This window comes from Trematomus bernacchii, unplaced genomic scaffold (genome assembly GCF_902827165.1).
Source record: "Trematomus bernacchii unplaced genomic scaffold, fTreBer1.1, whole genome shotgun sequence".
Classification (NCBI taxonomy): Eukaryota; Metazoa; Chordata; class Actinopteri; order Perciformes; family Nototheniidae; genus Trematomus; species Trematomus bernacchii.
Window position 1 is genome coordinate 1,954,388 of NW_022987876.1, and position 20,343 is coordinate 1,974,730.

The 20,343-nt window shown below is 42.8% G+C and overlaps 1 protein-coding gene across 2 annotated transcripts; it reads left to right on the top strand.

Moving 5' to 3' along the window:
- The first annotated feature begins 886 nt into the window (after positions 1-886).
- LOC117469477 (protein sprouty homolog 3) lies at positions 887-19,675 on the top strand. 2 transcript variants are annotated; one of them, XM_034113893.1, is made up of 2 exons: positions 887-1,525; positions 15,419-19,675. In XM_034113893.1, the coding sequence occupies exon 2, from the start codon at positions 15,474-15,476 to the stop codon at positions 16,386-16,388; it is 915 nt and encodes a 304-aa protein (XP_033969784.1). In that variant the 5' UTR covers positions 887-1,525; positions 15,419-15,473; the 3' UTR covers positions 16,389-19,675. The 2 variants fall into 2 exon arrangements, with proteins under 2 accessions (XP_033969784.1, XP_033969785.1); XM_034113894.1 differs by lacking the exon at positions 887-1,525 and adding an exon at positions 9,316-9,378.
- Positions 19,676-20,343: the final 668 nt, after the last annotated feature.

A 20,343-nucleotide genomic window follows, 5' to 3' on the forward strand; every position in this document is an offset into this window, starting at 1 on the left:
TGTCTAAATAACCCTGCACTCTTCGAAAACACACGTTTGTATCGGTCTATAGTCACGTTAGCCATCTTTGGCTTTGGTGCAAAAGCTTATGAGAAGAAAAGCGTTGATACTTTTGGAAAAATCCCCAATTGACATTAACACCATTATACAACACTGTGTAGAGAGAATGCAATAAGATTACAATAAGAAATATCTGAAAGAACATTTTAAAAATAAGAAAAGACAAAAATGGGGCAACATTAGATAATAAGGGGTGATTTTGGATTATTTTTCATTCATTGAGTTAGCGACTGAGCTTGCTAGCATGCTATCTGGAAGTTCGCAGTTTACAAATGGCTGGTTGAGCACATGTATATTTCTGTGTGGCTTTCTGTTATTACCAGGTCACCCTCACCACAGATGATGATAAGATGTCATGATCTGTATAGATTTCATTACATTGGATCAGTTTCATCTGAAAAAAACAAATCATTTTAGAATATGACAGTATAATGTTTGTAAATACTATGTCGACATTTCAGGAACACGCTTGCTTCTGCCCTGTCATGTTCATAAAGCAGAACTCAATTGAATTCAGTGATGGGAGAGGGAGGGGGCAGAGAGAGAGAAAGAGGAGGGGTGTGTGTGTGTGTGTGTGTGTGTGTGTGTGTGTGTGTGTGTGTGTGTGTGTGTGTGTGTGTGTGTGTGTGTGTGTGTGTGTGTGTGTGTGTGTGTGTGTGTGTGTGTGTGTGTGTGTGTGTGTGAGAGAGAGAGACAGAGAGAGAGAGGGAGGGAGGGAGAGAAAGTGCATCCAGCTCTCAGTCATTCATCTCTCGGGGAGAGGAGAGGAAACGAGCAGGACGGGAAAATAAACATTTTTGAGCAGAAAAAAAAAAGGGAAGACTTCAGAAGCTCCAACTGCAGTTTCCTATTCATCATCTTCTCACATCCACAAATATCCTGCAAGAATTTCCCTTGCTCCTTCTGCTCTGCATGGAGATACTTTCCCTCTCTCTCAACCGGCAGGAAGTGTGCACCACGAGCATCCCTTAAAACTTGAATGTCCTTACAACTCGGACAGAGAGAGTGGTTCCTCTTCCATGCAGCGTGCATAGAGGGACTGGTTGCTTTTTTCGGGAGGTGTAGGAGGAGGTACTACAGGAGGAAGTACCGGGATCAGAGCTCCCCTGGAAGAACTACGGGAAGAAGAAGAAGAGGAGGAGGAGGAAGAGGGCGCGTCACGCTGAGAAAGAGCATCGTCCCAGCCCTTCTTACTCCCTACAAACTCTCACTCTGTAGAAAACAGTGCTACAGTCATCTTTAAAAAGTGCTGTAGGTGGATTTGATATAAGTGTTCTAGCAAAGTACCCTCCTGCAGTAACGTAAAGTAAGACTTTGCAGAAATCAAAAGAGTGCATTAAGGACAAGTTAACTGATATACTATAAGTGATTTGAAGGGATATTATAGGAGTATTGGCGAGTTTATTTGTCGCTCACGCTCAGGAGGCTCCAGCACGCCGCAGAATGGATCTCCCACCAATCAGAGGTAATCATAAATTCATCCTGTCGCCATCCGATCTGCTGATGAACTATTAATGATCTGTGTGACCTTGGGATGAAAAACTTCCATAGGGATTTTCTCATGAAATACGAATTATTCAAAAGGTTGGAGTAGCTTGGTAAAAATGCTGGGTATCTATCATGTTGCGCTTAATGTTCAGGCAACAGTCGTAAGATTTTCCTGCAGAAATACTTAAGAGATTTTGTGTGGTAAATGTTGGTGAAGTAGGATGAAAAGTATGGCTCTCTATTTGGCTCTGAATACTTGGTGGGAACCAGATGCAGGTGGACAGGATGTTCATACAGTTTTGCAACAAACAAGACAATCCTATTTTTATGCAAGCATTGCTAAAAGATGTGGCCGCATGCACATTTAACCAGTTTTCAGAGTCTCGTGAGAGGGATAAAGTTTTGGTTACTTTCTTCACTTGTCAGATCAAACTGCGATGCAAACAGACTCACAATATTTGGTAGTAGATGAAAGAGCAACGTTATATTTCCCCTTTAAACAGACTGGTTTCACCTAAAAAATGCTCTGCAGGAACAAAAACGGTTAGCAAAAGGTGCATCCTGATTATCTGGTTTCCCTGATTTGTGTTAGATTATACTGCTGGTGTTTAATAGAAAGATTTAAATCATAATCAGATGCATTTCTTCCTCTGCCCTGTCTCCACTTCTTGCCTTAGTGGGTGGGGACATAGTCGAGGAAGGATTGGTTTCTGAATCGTGATCATGTAAACTCTAATCTGTTTTGCCCCTGGTGGACACATTGGTCCAAGCTTTCAATTTCATATAAGTGAGGCTGAATAAATCATGTTGAAACTTTAATAGTGTGAACAGTTACATTCAGTTTGTGTTTTTCCTCACCTCTGGAGAAAGTTAGCCGCACACTTTTTTTATCAATGGGAGGCGTGAGAGAGTGTATTTCTGATGCGTATTAACCGAGTGTTTGACTGCATGTTAACTGGTCTCGCTGTGTGTGTGTGTGTGTGTGTGTGTGTTGTGTGTGTGTGTGTGGTGTGTGTGTGTGTGTGTGTGTGTGTGTGGTGTGTGTGTGTGTGTGTGTGTGGTGTGTGTGTGTGTGTGTGTGTGTGTGTGTGTGTGTGTGTGTGTGTGTGTGTGTGTGTGTGTGTGTGTGTGTGTGTGTGTGATTGGGACATGTGAGGTTGGGATTGATTGTCCTCAAGGTCGGATGCAGAATGTCAATACCTATCTCCGCTGGGGTGGGACTGGAGGGCCGGGTGGAGGAGAAAATGATGGGGCAAACTGATGGGGGGGGGGGGGGGTGGTGGTGGTATGATTAGAGGAAGGATTGACCAGCGATGGATGGATGGAGGGATGGATGGATGGATGGAGGGATGGATGGATGGATGGATGGATGGATGGATGGATGGATGGATGGATGGAGGGATGGATGGATGGATGGATGGATGGATGGAGGGATGGATGGATGGATGGATGGAGGGATGGATGGATGGATGGATGGATGGAGGGATGGATGGATGGATGGATGAATGGATGGAGGGATGGATGGAGGAATGGATGGATGGAGGGAGGGAGGGAGGGGACAGTATGTGTGGAGCGGAGGAATATGGCGGATAGATGAACGAATGATGAAATAGATGGGTGGATAGATGGAGAGAGAAAGGGGGGGGGGTGTGGAGGTGGAGGGACTTTTATGCTACAGCAGAGCTAATGCACTACACAACCACAAACTTGTGGAGTGAGAGAAAAGAGATCAACACTTTGCGAAAAAGAAAAGAGAGGAAATACAGCAAGTGAAGTGGACATATAACACGTCTTCTTTAGAGTATTAATAATTGAAATTTGGAGAAATAAAGTAGTTCTGCTTTGTTACAGCAGAAATTACAGTTCATCTTTAACATTTGTCTTTTGAAGAACAGCTGCTGTACAGAAAGTTCACAACACTTTGAGTAAATACATACTAAGCTAGAACATTTAGCAGGATCAGACCAAAGTCTGTACTGTATATAAGAAGTGGGCGTAGTCACAGTGACGTCATAGTGGTTTGCAGACTACCTTAAAGAAGACTTGAGTTTGGCAATTTGTATATCATCATCTTAGTTTTTGGGAACTGCAGGGAAAGAGAGAGGCTGGAGCATTTGAGGTCTCTAATGTTAATTCACTTAATTGATGTGAAAGGGTGAGAGAAGCAGAATGAAAACGCCCACATTGTACAAAGATTTGATAGCGACCTGTCAATCAAGCTTGCCCTTAAGCCATTTTAATGGGAACATAATCAGGCATAAAACTGACGATTCGATCATGAACTCATATGGATAATGTATATATCAAGTAAGAAGTATGGTCATTTTCTCATAGACTTCTATACAATCTGACTTGACTCCCAACATCAGATTGCAAGTTGAAGCCATAGTGTCCATAGATCAAAAGCAATATGACTTAATAATACTTCAAGTTGAGATATCTGGAGCACAAAATCAACAAACTATACTGTACAGGAAGCTTCGATATTCAAGGAATGATGGAAGTCCAGAGACAGCAGTTGAAAGCAATTACTCAAATCAAACAACAACTGAGAAACAACAGACGGTCAATCAGGCTCTTCTGAAGACTCATGGACTCCTTTGATAGCAGTTGATGTTTTATTGTCTTCTTGAACAAAATGAGAGGAATATTGTGACTGTGATAAAGGAAACTGCAGGCTTTGCTATTTGGGTGCTTCAGGGATTAAGTTGAAATACTCAATTTTAACTCAACATAGAGGTGTCAGAACTATGGGAATCACTGCTTTTTTAGGGATCCATCAGAGGATATTTGTGGCGCTTTTCCACTGTAGGACCTAGCACGGCTTAGTACGGTATGGTTAGGCCTTGGCTCACTTTATGCTGCGTATCCATTACAGTTTAGTAACAGGGGTAGTAACTATAGTAACGCAGCGTAGGCAGGGCGATCGGTTGTTCGGCGGGCGGAGCGACGCTGCGTAAAACTGCCGTGACGTCATCTTCAATGCGATCCACAAAATCAAAACATCATCCGTTAGCTGTTAGCAGGGGCGGACTGGGACTACAAATCAGCCCGGGACTCTCGACCGGCCCACTTCGGTACCGCCGGCCCACCTCGGTACCGCAAGTAAATACCGCTAGTAAATTGTCGACGGGGGGGAGGGTGCTAGTGACTTATCCGACCGGCCCACTTCAGTACCGGCCCATCGGGATTCGTCCCGAACGTCACGATGGCCAGTCCCCTGGCTGTTAGCCCTCAGAGCTCACAGCTCCTCATATCTGTTCAGAAACTAGACAAAAGTGAAACAAGTACAAACCACAGACTGTCTGTGTCATGGAGAATACAGTCGCTGGTTTATTTATGTCTGTAGGCCGTTGTTGTGAGTGTGGACGGTCGGAGCATATACTGCGTTAGCTTAGCCAATCTCCATTCAGAGAACACGCATTTTAAAAGGTTTTTCGCCTGCCGTCTGTCTGCAGACTTGTCAAAGCATTAATTCATGGTTTTTACTAACCGGTATCAGTATGTTGTTACTTCGGCATCATTTTGAAACGTGTATTACAATTAAATCACGGTCAAATATGTTCATTTTGTTGTAGTTGTAGCCCCCTTGCCAGCGATTCTCTCCATTCAGCAGTCGGGAGTGTTTACTTCACTAGTTTAGCATACTCAGCCCGGTTGTTGGCCCGGTAAGAACCTCGATTTTGGAGGGCCAGAAAAAAGGTGAAAAAGCAGCCCTGAGCCGGAACGAGCCGTAGTGGAAAAGCAAAAAAAACCTGGCCCAGATTTTTAAACCGTGCTACGTGCTGCAGTGGAAAAGCGCCATTGGTCTACACCAAGAGCCAGAAGGGCCAAGAGTTGATCAACTATAAATTCATTATCGGGAAAATACAATATAATTCAAATGTATTTATAAGACTCTGAACATGTTCTCTTGCCTCTATTTGGCTGGTACTGTGGACTTCTACCTGCTTCTTCTCACTTGTTATCTAATTACCAATATACCATTGTTCCCTTTACACAGAACATGGTGTTGCATAGACTTTGTGGAAGTATACACCGTGCCAGTCCAGATTCAGTAACAAAAGCAACTGATGTTTGAGAACTTTAAGTACGTTTTTCCCTGAGAGAAACTTTAATTTGAACCAAGTTGAAAATGAGACCCAAAGACCTAACCGTAACCAAAGTTAAACTTGATTGAAGAGCACAAGCTCGTTGAAACACCTAGAGACCTTTTAATATGCGGTTCAGACAAGTCACTTATACAGAGAAGCAACAACTGCTTGTGATTAAGAAATTCTGACAAGATATGGTCAGCGTTTCCGCTTAGATATTGACATCTCAATGTTATGGAATAACAGTCACTGGAAAGATCTTGAAACAAAACAGCTAAAGCCATTCACGTCAACCGAAACATGAAATAAAGCAGTTTTCTATGAGCATAACATTCCCCACCAATTATTGCAGGAAAATCAGGATTACATTTAGGCAAACATGAGTCTAATGTCTCATCATTATGTTTTGTATTTAGCTTGTTGGGATCTGGAGTACAACCTGGGTGAACATTTCATCAAATCATCTCCACTTCCACTTCCTCCATTACTCTCTCACGCTTTCCTTCTCTTGTTTGGACTTTTCTTATCTCTGGCTCTACATCTGGCTCCATCCCTTTCTTTTTATCATTATTAGCATCACCATCCCTCACTCATTCTTCCTCTTTTCCTTCCTCCCCTCTCGTTCTCTCCCCCCTCTCCCCCTGCCTGGACTTGCTGGTCTGCAGTGTCTATTTCAGTCTTTCCGTTGGGGTCAGATTCGGCACATCCGGTATCTCATCCAGTTTATTGTCATTCAATCCTGCTGTGCTCCCGGAGGGCATCAGGAGGAAGGCCCCTGGGTCTTAGTGCCTGACGGACCTCACATACAGTCATACGTACCCAGAAAACCTTGCAGTACTGTCGTCAAACGTTATGACCTTTTGAAGCTAAAAATGGTTCTTAAATGTGTTCTTCAGAAAGGTCCTGAGAAAGTCTACATCAAATGAATGACGTGCTCCTAAACCGCAGAATTTCTCATTCCTGGATTCTTGTAATGATGAATGCTGATGTCCTTTGAATTGAATGAATGTGATTAAGATCGTTCTAATTAGCAGCACTACCAATCCTCATAAAAGCCCATGAGACTACAAGCCTGTTTGAAAATACCAACATGTAAAATAATCTTTGACAAATTAAAGTTATGAACGCCCAAACCAAAGTCTGATGAGGAGACGATTTTCGGGTTAAAATATGTAACAGGGAGAATGCTTTCCTGTAGCGATCAATGTTAACATTAGCTGTTAGCAGCACAGTTCTGCTTGGCTAAATAACAGAGCTAACAGCATAGTGAGGACTAGGGGTGCATACCGGTTCCCGGTATTACCGAAATACCGGTTACTGGTGGCTACGGTATACCGTACCGAAATCAGATCCGGTTTTCGATACTTTTAAAAATAAATTATAAAAGTGAGGCGTAATATCCTTAAACTCGCGCCCAAACCGTCGGAATTACGATGTCAATTTCGCCGTGAAACTCCGCAAACAAGTCAGTTTAGAAAATCTAAAGTGTGGCTGCATATGACTGCCAGTCTGAATGGTGGGGTCTGTAACCACTGCCAGTCTGAATGGTGGGGTCTGTAACCACTGCCAGTCTGAATGGTGGGGTCTGTAACCACTGCCAGTCTGAATGGTGGGGTCTGTAACCACTGCAAGAAGTTTATTTCTGGGAAAGGTGGCAACACATCCAACATCCAACCAATGCTGTCCTTTATGGCAACCAAGTACCTTTGTGTTCAGGGAAGCAGCATGCCAAGCGAGAGAGAGTTCAGTTCAGCAGGTGATATCCTACGTTGTGAAAGGGCCCGTTTGGATCCAGAGAGCAGATATGCTCATCTTCTTGAAGATGAATGCACAAAACTGAACTGTGATGGGATTTGTTTTCTTTCATCAGGCAAATGTTGATTTTAATTATGCTATTTGTTTTATGTACAATGCCGAGATCTCATGATCCTTTATGTGTTCTCTGGTCAGTCGAATCTCAGGTTGAATATTGATTATACTGATGCTATTTTCTTTTTGCATTGACAAGATGTACTATTCACGCCTGATAGTTGATATCAATGATATTGCAGAATCTGTTTTCTTCATAGATAACGTGTTTTTTATTGTTTGTTCAGTACTAAAAGGTCCAAGTCCCACAATTGAATTTAATATTCATTTGACATGTTAACGACATCATAAAGCGCTTCATGGGAGTAATTGCAGGATGATTCAATTTTCCCCTTATGCAACATGAAAGTATCACGATATGTATCGGTTGAGTATCGGTATTGTTCAGTGGTATCGGTATCGGTATCGTAAAAAAGTCAACGATATGCAACCCTAGTGAGGACGATGTAAATCATGCTCAGCATTTGTTTGCATGACAATTGTTTATCTGGAAAGGTTTTTCTATATCTTACATAGTAGAAAAACATTCTAGTCCTGTTTCAGACAACCAATAATGTGCATAGCAAGTCTACCACAATATTTCTCACTACCCATAGGGCTGCATGGCATCGTCAAAAATGTACTTCCAATTTTATTTTCTGCAATTTATTATGCAATATGAAAAAATAATGAAATGTTCACCAGACGGCGATCACCAATTTTGGTCAACATCATCCTTCCTGAAGCCAAAATATTTCCATACAACCAAGTTGCATCTCTTTTTGCAAGAAACGATCAGGTTGTGGGCAAAGACAGGGTCTGCTTCAGTCGTCTGAGAAACTGATTAATTATTGAGATTGGCTGTGCATGCAGATCCTGAATTACCCTCACTAGCAACACACTGTGTATCCAAGAAGCTTTGAATCAGAGGAATGTATCTTCTACAACTGTAAATGTGTAAAAGGAAATGTTTTTTCAAGCAGGACAAAAGTTGAAGCATGACGTGCTTGAGGACTCTGCACATCCTGTGATGTGACTAATGCACATGCAGACATTACATTGTTGATGCAGAAACAATATATTGTGCAGCCAACAGGTCAATTCCTTTATGTGGCTGTTCGACATTAATATCATGGCACTGGGAAAACTGCATGTAGACGATCATGTCAGATAGAGTTTACAGAATATGTAGTGTAATATATATAGTGTATAAGTGCACTATAAAACATACAGAGCATGTGGTGTTTGGTCAAGTCGTGGGAGTGGTATTGCACTGAGGGAACTTTGACTTGTGGCCTCACTTCCTCTAAGATCCTGCAGCCCCTGTCTGGAGTTGTTGCACAGCTGGCTTTTCTTATTTCTCTGAATGCAAAACAACCTAACTTATATTCTTCTAAGTCAAGATAAAAAGTTAATTCTCCAAGGGGTGTTGCTTTAAACTCGTTCTTGGGACATTTTGTATTGTCTGTGAGGGTCATTGTGAGCTGTGTTATCCATGCTCTGCTCAAAGAGTATTAACAGAGAAATAAAACTAATTCAGAGAAGAGCCAGAAAAGTAAAGGGAGTCGAGGATTCAGACAGCAGACAAAGAAAGGGATGACAGGAGGGAGTGAAGGTGATGTGAGGGGGAGTGAGGATAGGGTGAGAAATGAGAGGAAGGGAGGATAGAGGAGACGTCAACAGGAAAGGAGAGGAGAGGAGAGGGCAACCCCTCCTCATTCCAAGGCGAAGGGTCACTGCAGTCAGTTTTAAATAGCCTGAAACCATGATGTCACCGGTGAGACACGCAGCGATGCTCCGTCCATTAAAACGCCATCGACCATCGGCAGGTCGGTCCAGACTCAGCGGAAGTCAGAGAGTCAGAGACGAGGATCAGCACGGCTAAGAGGTTTCTGTTTACTTCTGACATTTCAATCAGGACAGGGATCAGATCTTACCTCCAACAGTTGTTAGTCATAAGCTTTAGGTTGGGGAAACTAAAAGTATGTTTGCCATTTTAAGCTAATATAGGACTTTCAAATCCAAGGCAGTTAGACGGCAGCTTAATAATACAGCTGTGTGAAATTAAGACAATTTCTAAAGTGTAATGTTTTTCATGCAAACAGCATTGCATAATATAACACTTCAGACAGAGGACTCTTTTCAAACTGGCAGGATGATTGGGCAGCACGGAGTATGCAGTGTGTGTGTGTGTGTGTGTGTGTGTGTGTGTGTGTGTGTGTGTGTGTGTGTGTGTGTGTGTGTGTGTGTGTGTGTGTGTGTGTGTGTGTGTGTGTGTGTGTGTGTGTGTGTGTGTGTGTGTGTGTGTGTGTGTATGTGTGTAGGCTCAGTCATTACTGATACTCCCACAGCACAAAGGTCCATCCTCAGGTTACTGACGGCCTCTTGAAACACCAGCTCTCTCTCTCAACCCTGTGACTGTTTCTCTCTCAGTCAGATCTGCTTCTCTCACATTCATTTTTACAGCTTACACGATGCAATGTTTTGGAAATTCATCACAGAAAAAGATACCTTTAAAACCTTTACTATCTTACAAACGGTACCTCTTCCATCTTCTTTTCTCTGTCCTCTGAGGCAGATGTATCCTCTCTCAATGTAACACTCATTGGGCCGTCCGCCATGTTGGTTCAGATTTAGATCCCTAAACAAACCACCTTCTTAGTTTTCGAATATGATATTAAAAATAAGTTTAGGTTCTTATTATTTCCAGAAGACGATAGGGAACTTTTGGTGATCATGGAGTAGTACATTCAGGTTTTTCACGAAAAGGCAGTTTGTCAAGTGTATCTGAGGAGTTCCTGGCAAGGTCATTACGGAAAACATTTTGTGTATCCGCCCTGCGACTGTATCCCCCCAAAACAGACAAACAAACCAAACTGAAAACCAAACTTCCTTGGCGGAGGTTTCAATTCCTGAATTAGTAACTTTTGTAGTCTTCACCACTTCACTGTAAGATGTCACACACACATTGAACGCTGTGGACTTTGGTTTATAAAAAAAATGTCAGTCTTTCTTCCCAAAACGCATTGTTTGAAGTCTATCCTCGAGGTCTTACAATTAAGTATCCTTGATCATAAAACATTTGCTGAGTGGATTTTTTTTAAAGCAAAATACAGCATTGTAAACACCTATGTTCACTCGCTTGCAGACTTCTTCTACCCTGACTTTGTTGGCGCATTGCAGCATATCTGTGCGTGTTACCGCCACCTGTTGATCAGCGGAATAATGTGACACCGTTGGTAGGATTGTGTATCGCATCATGCACATCTATGTGTGACAGACAAAACAGGGTCCCAATCATAGACAATCTGCTCCATAGCACCACGACAGGTTTAAAACTCCACACAGGAACATTAAACACACATGTGGCGTAAAACTAAAATACTCTACTCTACTCTTATGTGAGAGCAGAGGGTTCTGCCTGCCTCTCCCCCCAGCATCCTCCAACACATACACTGACACACACACACACACACACACACACACACTGACACACACACACACAACTCTCATGCCAGCTGTTGTTGCCAGAGGATTGATAACAGACACTCCCCACACACTCCCAAAACAACTGGAGCTCTCAGTGCAGCCAATCACTGCAGCCGATTCAGGTCATGTGATAATGCTTAAGTCAGGGCCACTGAGACATCTTATTTATCCCCCCTGCAATCACTTTATTTATTACTAAGTATTCGGCAGCTTCGTTAATGTTATATGTGTTTGCTTGACATTGTGGTAAAAATATTGCACTGATCAAACTACTAACTTCTATACATTCATAAAAATTCAATTTATTTGAATGGATGTTTCCCTTCTGCAAAATTATTATTTTAGGAATGGATTTATCTGAAATTCAACTTTTCTTTAATTAATCTATGAATCATTTGGTCTGTGAATTGCCAGATAATGACATCAAAAGTGCAAATTACAAGTTTGCGGAGCTCAAAAGAGTTTTGTTTTGATCAGAATAGCAGTCCTCAACACCAGTCGAGGTCAGTCATTTAACTAACAGTAATACATAATGGAGAAAATAAGCAAATTACTACATTTAGCCAAGGATGTCAATGTGGAGACATGGACGCTAAAAAGAAGATGTGTCATATGTTTTTGCTCAGACATTTTAAACATGTTGATATAAAAACTGTTTTTAGATTACTTTGACAGCACATGAATGCAGCACAAATGCCATGTCTCGCCAAGTTAAGAAAAGTAAAACAGTTTGTGTATTTGCCCCTAAGTCAGACCCACTGAAACATTTAATGGGTTCTTTTTTTAGCCCATGCTACACGCTTTAATTATCACGAAAAGCAGGCCTGTAACAAAACCTACATATCAAGGTGGAACTAGAGCTTCAAAATAGATGTTTCAATTACTTGAATTGACTTGAATGCTCCACTACATCTGGCCTTACTAGTTGCATAGTCCCAAACTTTTTTGACATGACTTCCAGTATTGTTGGGAAGGACCAGCTCAACCAGTAAGTAAACATGAGGTCATGTAAATGGACGGAAGGCCTCTTTCTTTTAACAATTAGATGGACTGATAGACGGGCAGAGTATGCGCGGGCTGCAGACACCGCTCTGCCTGATGAGATTAGTCACCAGGACTTCTCCTCTCTTCTCGGACTAATTTGAAAATGCATCCTCATCTAACCAACCTGAGCCTCCTTATCTGCTCCTCTGTGGCTGGCCCTCTGGAAGGAGAGCTCTGAGAGATAAACACAGAGAAATGCTGGAGGGTAGAGCACCTTAGTGACCAGGCTTTGCTCAAAACTCCCCTTGGAAAGCCTTGAGGACAGGAAGAGTTTTTGTTTTTGTTTTTACAGTCAGGCTCACTAATCACGTCTCTTTCCTCCCAGTGATGGATTGCCGTTCTTGGGTTTCATCCACGTCCCCCATCCCTTCTGTTAGATCCTCTCTTATTGCTTCTGCACTGCACTTTCCTGAGGCCACTGTCCTTTTCCTACTTTCTCTATTTAAAGTGGACCTATCATGCTATATTTGAATAATATAGTGTAGGACCATACCTATATAAGGCATATTTATACTTTCTTTTTTTCAAAATACCAAACAGATCATGCATTTTAGCCATGCCTCATTTTGCTCAATTTGACATTTTTTAGCTCTGTTTTTGCAAGGGCTGATTCTGTGAGAACAGCACCATCTACAGGCCTGGCATATGTACTACAGCGTCTCCAGCGCTTTCGAACGGCAATGGCCGTGGCTGTCTCCTCCTGATTGGTGGAGTTGGCCCAATAGCCGTAGCGCCACCGTCCTGACGTCAGGACAGTGTTCAAATCTGGATCAGTTTTTATCAGATCCGTTGCAGCCCCTTTTTTAGAGATTTGGGTATGGAGGAAAATAGAGAGGGTTGTGTTTTCTGACACTTGGTGAGTTCCCTGGAACACCGGGGACACATATTCATGTAGAAAAGACGTACAAAAGTGCATTTTGCATGATAGGTCCCCTTTAACTGTTTAGCTGTACACAACAGGGCAAGAAAACAACATGATTCTTAAGCATCCTATCATTATTTTTGTAATTGTTGTTGGTTTGCATTTGTTAAATGGTTTGTTACATATACAGACATCTTTGGATATACTGTAGGGTTGATGACACGTTTAGGTATTTGTTTCAGTGTCTGCTCTGCTGCACATGCAAACTACTGGTTACTCAAAACATCTTTGCAGGACAACAAATCAAACTCAACAGGAAGCAAGGGATAACATCAACTGGCTAAAAGTTGTCTTAAGGCAAAGCTATGATTGAAAAAAAACGAGTTTGTTTGATGTCTGAAGGCAAAATAGCTTATAGCTATTCAGAACAGCCACACATAAAGCAGCCCTACAGTATTATGCTTTTTAGGGTTTTCCCTCTCCTACATTATAGTGTGTTATACAGGTTTTTGTGCATGTAAATGGTCTGCAAAGGCTACAGAACTCCATAGGACCCCCGAAAATGAGCATAATAGGGCCACTTTAAAAGACATCCACACACCTGGCCGATCTCAGCTTGAGAATTTTCGGATCCGGAAAGTTGAAAACATGTTGGACACAGCTTTGATACGAGATGACCACCTTTGAACTAAACAATATAGATTTAAAAGTGTCTGGCAGGAGAAACATTAGTCTGGGCAGGAAGTCTTTGATACATTAACAGCGTATTATGAATGTATCTGTATTCAAGTGGCCTAAAATGGTTACTTGCCTCTGCTCCCTCTTACCTCCTCCTCCATCTAATCTCATGATCTGAGCTGCTTTTAATGCATTTCCATTTGGCCTCATTACTCTCCGAGAGGACGGGCACCATGTGAGGAGAAAGCCAGCTCTCTCTCTCTCTCCCCCTCGGCCACTTGGCAGGGCTGCACTGTGTGTATGTATACATGAGCCTGGATGGATGTGTGTGTGCAGGAGTGTACAATATGTTTGCATTTCGCATGAGAGGAGTTTGTAATGATTTTAAATTACACACACATTATTTTTTCTCTCTTTCATTCAGGGCTCATCTGATGTCTGAGCAGGGAATCAAATCAGCTGCCTACTTGACTAGATGTGGACCCTTTTAAAAAGAATTAAATTAAATGTTTTTTGCTTATGCACTCCTAAGCAGTTTTGATTGAGCTTTCATGCATTTAGTTGCAATCCCTACCAAACATTTAAATGAGTACAAAATGCACTAAGATATAATCTCATGCAGAAAGCAAATCATGTGTATATTCCACCTATTATTTTCATATAGGGGGACATTAAGTGCAATAGTTAGCTTTTAACATAACTACATTTTTTCCAACGTTGTTCTCGTTAGCCTTTGAAGAGTACCAATGCAGACACTTTACGTTTTCGAGATGTCTTTGTCTGTGAGATTTCAGATTTGTTGAGTTTTATTTATTCTGAAAATACAACAAAATCCATCTCATCTTTCTACAAACAATGCAAACTTTCTAATGAAAACATTTCACCCAAAAAGTTGATTTCTTGATTTTAAGGCAGATTTTGGTAGCTATTGAGGAATCCATGTTTTAAGGCATTTCCTGTATTGTCTTCAACATGAAACCATGGCTGCTGATTTGTTTTAACCAAAGACAAAAGTGCACTTCGTATAGCTGCTGTTATCTTGAATGAAGTACCTTTTCAATGTTTATTTTTGCTGAATGGCATTGATACAAATACATATAAGACCTCTAAGGAAATCTGCACTCGTTCTAACACATCTGTTGATTTATGAGGATTTGGTTAGGACCTAATCCTGTGACTTTACAGTTCCTCTATGGTCTTTCTGAGGCTCTCTGTGTGCAGGTGGGTTTCCTCCATGGCAGCAGCAGCTGTGTTCAACAGATGCTAAATTACAGTGTGGACCTCATGGTCGTATCTCTCTGGTTCTGGCAGGCTAATCATAGCGTTTCTCTGAGCAGCGGAGAACCTCAGTGTGCCTGTAGCTGGTGGTTGTGTGGAAGCTGTGCTGCCAAATTCCATCTTTATTCATGTGCTGCTGATTTTTGGAAAGTAATAGGTTGGCCATTTGTGGTGTTTGGACTACACTTTTCTCTAAAAAAAGTGAACATTTAAAGGGTTGAACCTCTATGTGTTCAGTGTTCCTGTTTGGTGTATGGCTGCAACTAATACTTTTCTCTATTAATGGATTGTTTGGTTTTGGAAATGTCAGAAAATTGTGAAAATAACTGATTCCAAAAGCCCCAATGATATATATATATTTTATTTTTCTTCTAGTTAAAAACATAAATTCCCATGCATCAGCATATCTGTTAAAAGCAGGAAAATGTCACATGGAAAACAGTTATCGAAATTGGTTCATGCATCAAGTAATGTGTAGAGGGAATAGATGCCTAAATGAACACCTGTATATGAAAAGGTTCTGATTCAAAGGTAAATACATAATCCCTAACACGCTTCCCTTGCTGTTTGTCTGCAGGTTTATCTGATGTGCCGTGAGTGTTGGGAGCAGCGTGCCCCAGCCCCCCTGCAGGATGGACCCCCCCCACTCCTTCAGGATGGAGCTGGACAGCATGGACCTCCAGCAGGTTCTGTCCCTCGACCAGATACGTGCCATAAGGGCCAACAATGACTATGTGGAAAGGCCCGTGGCGCTGGAACCAGCAACCGGGTCTGGCTTTTTCTATGCCCATGAAGAACGCTACACTCATGGAGTTTACCCCCACTACCCCCAGCCTTCCTTCAACCAGGCCCTGCCCCGCAGCCAAAGTCAGCAGCAGCACGCTCACTTCGCCCACTTAAGTCGTTCCAGTACCATAAGCTCTTCCATGTCTCGGACCAGTGCCAACTCAGACCAGCGGCTCCTGGCAGGTTTGACACCGTCTCACTCTGGCCTCGCTTCGGTGGTCCGATCTCAGCCCAAAGGAGAACTCAAAGCCGATGTTTCCTTCGGTAAAGGCCTGACGGAAGACGAGGCTGAGCTGGGCCTTCACTTGTTCATCTGTGAGCGGTGCGGTCGCTGTAAGTGCAGAGAGTGCTGCGCGCCCCGCCGCCTGCCCTCCTGTTGGGCCTGCGGGCAGCGCTGCCTGTGCTCGGCTGAAAGCGCGGTGGAGTACGGGACCTGCCTGTGCTGCGTTAAAGCCCTCTTCTACCACTGCTCCGCCCAGGACGACGAGGATAACTGCGCCGACCGGCCTTGCTCCTGCGCTCCAGCTCACGCTTGTTCCCGCTGGAGCACCATGGGGCTGTTAGCGCTATGCCTGCCCTGCCTCTGCTGCTACCCCCCTGCCCGGCTGTGCCTTGCCCTGTGCCAGTGTGCCCATGACCGCAGCACCCGCCCCGGCTGTAGGTGCAGCAACACCAACACCGTGTGCCGCAAGATTTCCGCCTCTAACCCTAACCCCGGTCACCCCTCGCTCCGCAGCAAGGCCCTGGAAAAGCCGTTATGACAGGCCTGGATGGGGGCCTTGTAAATCCATTTCCCCTAAGCCGTCGCCAAAGCAACGCTGTCGCCAATCAACAATGCCACAGCTGACATTGTGACGACAATGCCATCGTGACCCACCTACCTACATACGGCAAGCCAACCAACCAACTAACCAATCAACTAACCGCAAAGTCTTCACCTAATGTACCTTGATTTACTTCATCTCCAGCTCAGGAGGGACCAAAGCTTTACTGTGCCTGTTCATGTTGGAGACGTCAAGCCTAAAAACAAAAAAACCCGAAGAAGAGATAGGTGTTGGGCTTTGCTGGACAGCCCTTCAGCCTTATCCAAGACTTCCTGACAGAAATCTCCACATTCTGTGGTTTAATCGGGACATTAAAATCTATTTATTTATTGTTGAACCTCCTTCCTCCCTACCCTCTGCAAAGAGAACGCGCAGAGGCAGGCAATGGACCAAATCAGGAAGGAAAGACGCCTGCGGCGACGTGTATGGTCGATGCCAACAGAGTTTCTGTCCTCTAGAAAAGAGAGTCAGAAGAAGCATGGGAGATTGAGGACTTAGAACACAATGACTGTCAGAAAACTCCACAAAAGGTTGAATAAATAAATGTTGTGCCGCAGTGCATATCTTACTGGGACTCTTAGCAAAGCACCGAGGCATAAAGTGAGAACAAAGACACTTGTAACAACAGTTAGACACCAAAAAGGGACCATGCACTGTACGAACTGAGAGTATTTCAATGCTATTAAGCTTATTTGTAAAGGAAAAGCACTGTGAGGTAGATGGACAATGTTTACCCCGGCAGCCAAGAGCTGAAAGGGGATTATTTAACCGGAGGGAGGGTGCATTCATTGTCACTAGGCAGCGCGAGCGAGTGTGTGTTTGTGTGTGTTTGAGTGTGTGTTCTCCTACAGTACAACCTGTGTATGTAGAAGCTGTGTGTATGTTGTTTTGTCAGCAGAAGAAGCCTCCCTTGTCTTATTTTTAGCAGCGCTGCTTCAGTGGAGCTCTGAGGGTCTGGTCGGGTTTCTGCACAAAGTCAGTCTGTCGCCAACCTCCCTCCTCTGACCGACCTCCGTCACTGCCCCCCCCCCGCCTCCATCCCTCTCTCCTCCACGGCCATTTAATCCACTTTCCTCCCATCCTAGAACCAAATCCTCTTTTCTCAGAACCATCTGTGTGTCTTGTTGTAATTCAGGCAGTCAGTTACCTTAATCCAGAATGATCTTACGGTGGGAAAACAGAAGATTTAGTTCCTCGACTCACAACGACACAACACCAATCCTGCCATCATGGACATACAGTAAATCATTTCCAATGCAAGAGTAATGTTTGCAAAGGGACAACTTTATTTGTACTCAAACTAAACCAATGTTCCGTTTCCAGAGGATTTTTTTAAACTCTCAACTAAACCAAAGCTGTTCTCAGGATTGCCAAGATTTTAATTCAGGGGCCATATTCACTTCTTCTCTAAAGAACAGTAGGATTTAGTGTTGCAACAAACAGAATACCCTATATATTAACCATTCCTTTTAAATGAGTCGGAGAACTACGGTTGCCTTCAGGAAATGTAAAACCAAGTATAGATTTTTCGTTCTGAGCTACTGAAGAAATATGGCGGCCGACCCAGACCACATGAAGATATAAAGGGCTCATTTGAAGCTAACTGCAACACTTTGTTTCTTAGTTTCAGGAAATGAACATTGAATTGTTGCCAAACGATCCAGATAAAAGGCTGAGTTAGGAGTAAACAAGTGTGCTTAAGTAAGATTAGCTTAGCTTTTAAGCATTACAAACTAGCGTATAAAAGTGTTGGGTGTTCTAAGACTTCTAAGCCACTAAGACCTAAGAAAAATCCGTTGCTCCAACTAATATGCCGATAGGAGAAATAACAAGTTAAGGAGCTTTTAAAATGGTACAACATAAAAATAAATACAATTACAACCTATCCCAACCAGCTATAGCCAGCTGATAAGAGGCGTATTTTCCCCCACACACCCTCACATCCCTCCTGCCTCGTCCGTCTCTCCTCTTACGCTCTGAGGGCTAAAAGCCTCCAGTTCCTGGTCCATGGAGAGTTGATCAAACAGGCAATTAGCTTCATGATAGCTCTTAATGGGCCGGAGAAGAATGGAGCGTGGGAGGGGAGTGAAGTGAGGGGACAGGATGAGTGGAGTTGTGGTGTTTGGCAGATGGACAGCTGATGGGGAGAGAGGGAGGCTGGCAGGAAGGAGAAAGAGGTCGGATAAAGGGAACCAAAAGAGGATGTTGACGTCGCCAGTAAGACAGACGGAGACCATGCATGCTCGATAAAAATGATATTTTTTAGGTTGAAATTGTCGCTTCTTCTTCAGCACTTCAGGTACACAGTTGAAATGTAATGTAAAGTGTAAATGCGACATCAGTGCATGGCTCTTCTAGGAAGGACAAGCTGATAAAAACAACACACAGCGGCAGGTGTTTGCGTGTGTGTGCACATACATGTTTTCAAGCGTGTGTGTGAGTTTGGATGTATATGGGCTTTTCTCTGTGTGTGTGTGTGTGTGTGTGTGTATGTGTGTGTGTGTGTGTCAGGGTGTGTCACCTATGCAGAGAACAACCCGATTTGTTAAATGTTACTTTGCTATATTTTTATATGTAAATATGGGCTATTAACTGTATAACTATTTTTATTCTGCTATATTTTGTTTCTATGAGATTGATATTATTATGGCTGTTTTTTCCATTTTATTGAAGATTTACTTATTTACTGTCCACTCGTGATCAATTCATGAACTTTATGGGTGACCCTGACAGCAAACAAAAACTATAGCATCATTTTATTACCACATCCCACATAGTATAGCTCAGTATAACGGCTCGATTTGAACCTATTTGAAACAGAAGCTCTGATCTCTGTTCCTTATCCTGGCCAACTAAACTGATCAGTCACAATATGGCCACCTAAATTATAAAAATTCTCAAAAATGACTATTTCTCATTGGTCTAACATCATCAGAAAGTGGGTAAAACAATAAGCATGACTTCATTAACAGTGGTAAGACATGTCCCCCCCCCCCCATGTTTCTGTTCCCACTGGATTCACTTTGATGGACAGGTTGGCAAACTGTGGAGGACACACTCAGTTTTACTTTGGCTTTTATTATTTTTAAATGTTGCAACTTTCTCCATTGGCGCGTTCACACCGCAGTACTTTTCCCACTTTAGTTCCGAAATGTTGCGTTCACACCAAAAAAATCCAGAACTAGAAATTATTTAATTAACCTTTTCACCCCCTTTTCCGTCCCTGCTAGTGAGCAGGTACTTTCGTGGGAGAAAAAGGTTCCTATGTCTGATTGGCTGGGCGGATTGCAAACCACGCCCCGTAAAACTCCCAAAAAGTTTTGTGAAGCCGCCATTTTATTATCCTCGCATTAGCATTATTAGCATTAGCATTCGCCCAGCGCACAAACGGAGAGAGATTAATTTATGGCAACAAGTTCTGATGAACCTTTGTGGGAAAAGTACTGCGGTGTGAAAGCGCCTATTTGTATTACTATTTTTTCAAATTATTGGCAAACCAAAAATCTTGATCTATGACACCAGGTTGGCATTACGTCCACATTAATGCTGATTTGAAAACAGTTTTCTCCCATTTTCGAAACTGCAGATGTCAGCTCGTCATGGGAACCATTTTTTTTTTATATTTCAACAGCGATTTCTCACCTGCATGTTTTATGAATGACACTCCAAAAGCAGCCATGTGCAGATTGTGTTGGTAACAAACATATTTTTGTGGTGCTTGGGAACAAAAACGTGAACAGAAAACTTTGAATATTATGTTTTTTTCTAATGTCATGGCCGCACACACACAAACACACACATGGTCGCCACTACATGAGGTGGGATGACTTCGGATCTTGGTGCTTGGGAGACGACTAGAGGAACTTTGATTTCTACCCGGATTGTTTTCTGT